We start from the raw sequence: 6000 nt of genomic DNA, 5'->3' as shown, positions 1-6000 counted from the left end.
TACACTCGCTCTTATAACAGTCTACTCTCATTATAAGGCTCTCTTTGCTCTGGTCATAGTGTCAGCTGTAGTTCAGTGGGCAGCACTCTCGCCTTCTGAGTCAGAAGGTCGTGGGTTCAAGTCTCACTTCAGAGACTTGAACACAAAAAAATCCAGGCTGACACTCCCAGTGCAGTGCTGAGGGAGCGCCGCACTGTCGGAGGGGCAGTGCTGAGGGAGCGCCGCACTGTCGGAGGGGCAGTGCTGAGGGAGCGCCGCACTGTCGGAGGGGCAGTGCTGAGGGAGCGCCGCACTGTCGGAGGGGCAGTGCTGAGGGAGTGCCGTACTGTCGGAGGGGCAGTGCTGAGGGAGCGCCGCACTGTCGGAAGGGCGGTGCTGAGGGAGCGCCGCACTGTCGGAGGGGCAGTGCTGAGGGAGCGCCGCACTGTCGGAGGGGCAGTGCTGAGGGAGCGCCGCACTGTCGGAGGGGCAGTGCTGAGGGAGCGCCGCACTGTCGGAGGGGCGGTGCTGAGGGAGCGCCGCACTGTCGGAGGGGCAGTGCTGAGGGAGCGCCGCACTGTCGGAGGGGCTGTGCTGAGGGAGCGCCGCACTGTCGGAGGGGCGGTGCTGAGGGAGCGCCGCACTGTCGGAGGGGCGGTGCTGAGGGAGCGCCACACTGTCGGAGGGGCGGTGCTGAGGGAGCGCCGCACTGTCGGAGGTGCCGTCTTTCGGATGAGATGTTAAACCAAGACCCCATCTGCTCTCTCAGGTTACATAAAAGATCCCATGGCCACTATTTTGAAGAAGAGTAGGGGGAGTTCTCCCCGGTGTCCCAGGGCCAATAATTATCCCTCAATCAACATCACAAAAAAACAAATTAACTGGTCATTACCACGTTGCTGTTTGTGGGAGCTTGCTGTGCGCAATTAGCTGCCGCGTTTCCCACATTACAACAGTGACTGCACTTCAAAAAGTCCTTCATTGGCTGTAAAGTGCTTTCGTGAAAGCCTTTCTTTCTGGGGACTGGTGTAAATAGGTGCTGTGGATTATAACTCTGCTCCCCGTCACTTACTCTGTAGTTGATAATTTTCCCGTATGTTTCTGCCAGGGTGTCGGCATAGAAGGGCGTCTGTCCAAAAAGCATCTCATAGGAACAGATCCCGAATGACCACCAGTCACACTCTGGACCATACGTGGCCGAGGGATCTCCCACAGCTTGCAGGATCTCCGGGGAGATGTAGTCAGGGGTTCCGACTGCCACAGCTGACCGTACCTGGAAGAAAATGGCGCCGGGTCACAGAGAGCGTTGTCAACCCTCCACGGTTACCCCGTAGGTCCGGCATTGGTCAGTCTCCTGAGAACTCATTAGTGTGGCAGGGGGCAGCACGGGCCCAGCCCACACTGCGATGTGTGCGCACTAGGCCCGTGCAGCAGAGCTGGTCTCCAGTCGTCCTGGTTAACCCTTGCCCCTGGACCAAGACCTGGCTCTGTCAAGCCCCGTGTGGTGGCTGGTGTGCAACGGTCACCCCACGTTAAAAAAATCCACCCACAGGCATCTTCCACCCTTCAGGATGTAGTTCAGGTCCTTTTTTTGGCGTTTCGAGGGACCGCCTATAATGATGACCCTGGCATCTCCAGGAATTGGAGACTAATCTGTGGCACACTGCCGCGATCCTGGGAGTAAAACTATTTGGGGCATTAGAAAAAAAGACGTTTTAGTTCCTTTTATTTGAACATATTTCCTTTAGTAGTGAAAACTCGGCTGCCCCCGTGTCCTAACTCGCACCGAGTCCCGCTCACCCATCACGCCCTGTGCTCGCTGCCCCGTGTCCTAACTCGCACCGAGTCCCGCTCACCCATCACCCCCTGTGCTCGCTGCACCGTGTCCTAACTCGCACCGAGTCCCGCTCACCCATCACCCCCTGTGCTCGCTGCCCCGTGTCCTAACTCGCACCGAGTCCCGCTCACCCATCACCCCCTGTGCTCGCTGCCCCGTGTCCTAACTCGCACCGAGTCCCGCTCACCCATCACCCCCTGTGCTCGCTGACCCGTGTCCTAACTCGCACCCAGTCCCGCTCACCCATCACCCCCTGTGCTCGCTGACCCGTGTCCTAACTCGCACCGAGTCCCGCTCACCCATCACCCCCTGTGCTCGCTGACCTACATTGGCTCCCGGTTAAGCAACGCCTCGATTTTTAAATTCTCATCCTTGTTTACAAATCCCTCCATGGCCCTCGCCCCCTCCCTATCTCTGTAACCTCCTCCAGCCCCACAACCCCCCGAGGTGTCTGCGCTCCTCTAATTCTGGGCTCTTGAACATCCCCGATTTTAATCGCTCAACCATTGGTGGCCATGGCGAAAGTTGGTTCAGGGATAAATATTAGCTTAGCATCCACCCTGCTCTTCTTTGAATAGTGCCGTGGGATCTTTCACATCTACCTGAGAGGGCAGACGGGGCCTCGATTTTAACGTCTCATCCGAAAGACGGCACCTCCGACAGTGCGGCACTCCCTCAGTACTGCCCCTCCAACAGTACGGCGCTCCCTCAGTACTGCCCCTCCGACAGTGTGGCGTTCCCTCAGTACTGCCCCTCCGACAGTGCGGCGCTCCCTCAGTACTGCCCCTCCGACTGTGCGGCGTTCCCTCAGTACTGCCCCTCCGACAGTGCGGCGCTCCCTCAGTACTGCCCCTCCGACAGTGCGGCACTCCCTCAGTACTGCACTGGGAATGTCAGCCTAGATTTTTGTGCTCAAGTCCCTGGAGTGGGACTTGAACCCACAACCTTCTGACTCAGAGGTGAGTTGGGTAAGGGTCTCAAGGGATAAGGATCAAAGGCAGGCAACTAGAGCAGAGGTGGCGATCGGCCACGATCTCATTGAATGGCGGAGCGGGCTCGAGGGGCCGAATGGCCTGCTCCTCTGTTCTATTGACTGTGAAGCACTTTGGGGACATCCTGTGACAGTGAAAGGCACATTTGTTCTTTCTGTCTGGCCTGGCTTGGCCCTGATGCTCACAGTTTAGCGCCCGTACAAGCTGTACTCACATGACCCTCAGTATTCAGCCTCAGACAGGAGCCAAAGTCGGCCAGCTTGATATGGCCGCTCACATCCAGCAGGACATTATCCGGCTTCACATCCCTGACAAAAGGGAAAGACAATCCACGTGACGAGCAGGGTCTCAAACACAAACACTTTATATTGTTCACTATGTGCGCATTGTTTGGAGCCTTTGCCCAGAACAGGTGTTGGACCAGCGAGCCGTGTGTAGTCCATCTTCCCCTTGTGTTTCTGGGTTAGCCCTCTCCCGCCAGTTAATGGGCTGTGTCTAAACAGGGTTAAACCTCGACCTTACCTCCCGAAGTTAGGGTCAAACCCTACAAGAGCTGCCAGTGTCAGTATAGCACAGGTTAGTGAGTCCCCACAGTCACTTGCCCCACTCAATGTACACAGCACAGTATCCTTCTTTCATTCTTTCTTTCTTTCTTTCTTTCTTTCTTTCTTTCTTTCTTTCTTTCTTTCTTTCTTTCTTTCTTTCTTTCCCTCTCTCTCCCCGACACTCACTGCCCATCTCCTCACGTGCAGAATGGACTCCTAATCTGAGGAAGGACGTTCTTGCTATTGAGGGAGTGCAGCGAAGGTTCACCAGACTGATTCCCGGGATGGCAGGAATGACATATGAGGAGAGACTGGGTCGACTGGGCCTTTATTCACTGGAGTTTAGAAGGATGAGAGGGGACCTCATAGAAACATATAAAATTCTGACGGGACTGGACAGGTTAGATGCGGGAAGAATGTTACCGATGTTGGGGAAGTCCAGAACCAGGGGTCACAGTCTAAGGATAAGGGGTAAGCCATTTAGGACCGAGATGAGGAGAAACTTCTTCACTTAGAAAGTTGTGAACCTGTGGAATTCTCTACCGCAGAGAGTTGTTGAGGCCAGTTCGTTAGATATATTCAAAAGGGAGTTAGATGTGGCCCTTACGGCTAAAGGGATCAAGGGGTATGGAGAGAAGGCTAGAATGGGGTACTGAAGTTGCATGATCAGCCATGATCATATTGGATGGTGGTGCAGGTTCGAAGGGCCGAATGGCCTGCTCCTGCACCTATTTTCTATGTTTCTATGTGTCGGAGGTGCAGGAGAACAGCGCCCATGGGCCCCGTACCCGCCAGCGTGGGTCAACGCCGGGCGAGGGATAAGTATTGAGACGGCGACACTGTGTGTCACACGGCGCGTGCAATCCACGCTGGGCCTGAGAGACGAGAGGAGAGGCAGACGTTGGGTTTCACGAGACGGGTTAGAGGGAGCTATTTAGTGTCTCGCAGTCCGCTTCAGTCAGCTGTGCATTGCACTCTGGTTGCGCTGGCAAGGAGCTGGTGGATGCTGCGCTTGTCACCAAGTCTGTGGCGGGCACCCAGACCGAGGGGGAGACCGATCCATCAGTTATCCGACACCTCGCGCTCCCACTGCCAACAATAACCGAAGTGTGTGCGAACCGTTTGCAACACTACACCCTCTCTGCTGATGATTGGCTTATGACCTCCTGGTGACCTTTAACATCCGCTGGAAAATAGAAGCCAGCACAGGTTGACAAGGCGCGCATTCCAAGAATGGCCTCTTGGCCGATCCTGGCAGCAGCTGTGGGAAATGACCCCCTCCCTACTTCCAACCAATGCTGTCTCCAGCCTCCCCTTAGCTGCATCTCCAGTCTCTGCCTACGGTCCTGAACTTTGTCTCTAATTGCAATAAAGAAAAAAATTGAGAGAGCGCCGCACTGTCGGAGGGGCAGTACTGAGGGAGTGCCGCACTGTCGGAGGGACAGTACTGAGGGTGTGCCGCACTGTCGGAGGGGCAGTGCTGAGGGAGCGCCGCACTGTCGGAGGGGCAGTACTGAGGGAGCGCTGCACTGTCGGAGGGGCGTGCTGAGGGAGCACCGCACTGTCGGAGGGGCGTTACTGAGGGAGCGCCGCACTGTCGGAGGGACAGTACTGAGGGTGTGCCGCACTGTCGGAGGGGCAGTACTGAGGGAGCGCCGCACTGTCGGAGGGGCGGTACTGAGGGAGCGTCGCACTGTCGGAGGGGCAGTACTAAGGGTGTGCCGCACTGTCGGAGGGGCAGTACTGAGGGAGCGCCGCACTGTCGGAGGGGCGGTACTGAGGGAGCGCCGCACTATCGAGGGGCAGTACTGAGGGAGCGCCGCACTGTCGGAGGGGCAGTACTGAGGGAGCGCCGCACTGTCGGAGTGGCAGTACTGAGGGTGCGCCGCACTGTCGGAGGAGCAGTACTGAGGGAGCGCCGCAGTGTCGGAGGGGCAGTACTGAGGGAGCGCCGCACTGTCGGAGGGGCAGTACTGAGGGAGCGCCGCACTGTCGGAGGGGCGGTGCTGAGGGAGCGCCGCACTGTCGGAGGGGCGGTGCTGAGGGAGCGCCGCTCTGTCGGAGGTGCCGTCTTTCAGATGAGACGTTAAACCGAGGCCCCGCCTGCTCTCTCAGGTGGACGTAAAAAGTCCTATGGCATTATTTCGAAGAAGAGCAGGGGAGTTCTTCCCGGTGTCCTGGGGCCAATATTTATCCCTCAATAAACATAACAAAAAAGCAGATGACCTGGGTCATTATCACATTGCTGTCTGTGGGATCTTGCTGTGCACACATCGGCTGCCACGTTCCAACAGTGACCACACTCCAAAAAGTACTTTGTTGGCTGCAAAGCGCTTCGGGGCCGTCCCGAGGCGGTGAAAGGCCTTTCTACATCGAACGGGGCAGGAGATGCCCAGGCAACGTGAGGGGTGCCCGATTTGACCTACCTGTGTATGTAGCCGAGGTCGTGGACCGAGCTGATTGCCAGTGCCAGTTCCGCCAGGTAAAACCGTGCCATGTCTTCTGGGAAACGATCGTCAAACCTGCTCATTAAGGTCAGGAAGTCCCCGCCCGCATAGTAATCCATGATGAAATACTGGAACGGGGAGGGCAGAATCCAGAAGTTTATACAAAAACTTTTTGGGGTCGAAAAGCAGACATCAAAAAT

The 6000-nt window shown here is 56.7% G+C and overlaps 1 protein-coding gene across 1 annotated transcript in view; it reads right to left on the bottom strand.

Moving 5' to 3' along the window:
• The window catches only part of LOC139239029 (myotonin-protein kinase-like), a 34266-nt gene that overhangs the window by 6268 nt on the left and 21998 nt on the right, over positions 1-6000 (bottom strand). The window contains exons 5-7 of the mRNA XM_070867532.1: positions 5780-5928; positions 3023-3116; positions 1052-1252 (exon numbers count right to left, since the gene is read on the bottom strand). Of these exons, the coding sequence (XP_070723633.1) occupies positions 1052-1252; positions 3023-3116; positions 5780-5928 (444 nt within the window). The remainder of the gene's footprint in view (positions 1-1051; positions 1253-3022; positions 3117-5779; positions 5929-6000) is intronic.

The sequence above is a fragment of the Pristiophorus japonicus genome, chromosome 26 (genome assembly GCF_044704955.1).
Source record: "Pristiophorus japonicus isolate sPriJap1 chromosome 26, sPriJap1.hap1, whole genome shotgun sequence".
Taxonomy (NCBI): domain Eukaryota; kingdom Metazoa; phylum Chordata; class Chondrichthyes; family Pristiophoridae; genus Pristiophorus; species Pristiophorus japonicus.
This window is presented reverse-complemented; position numbering and strand designations above follow the sequence as displayed.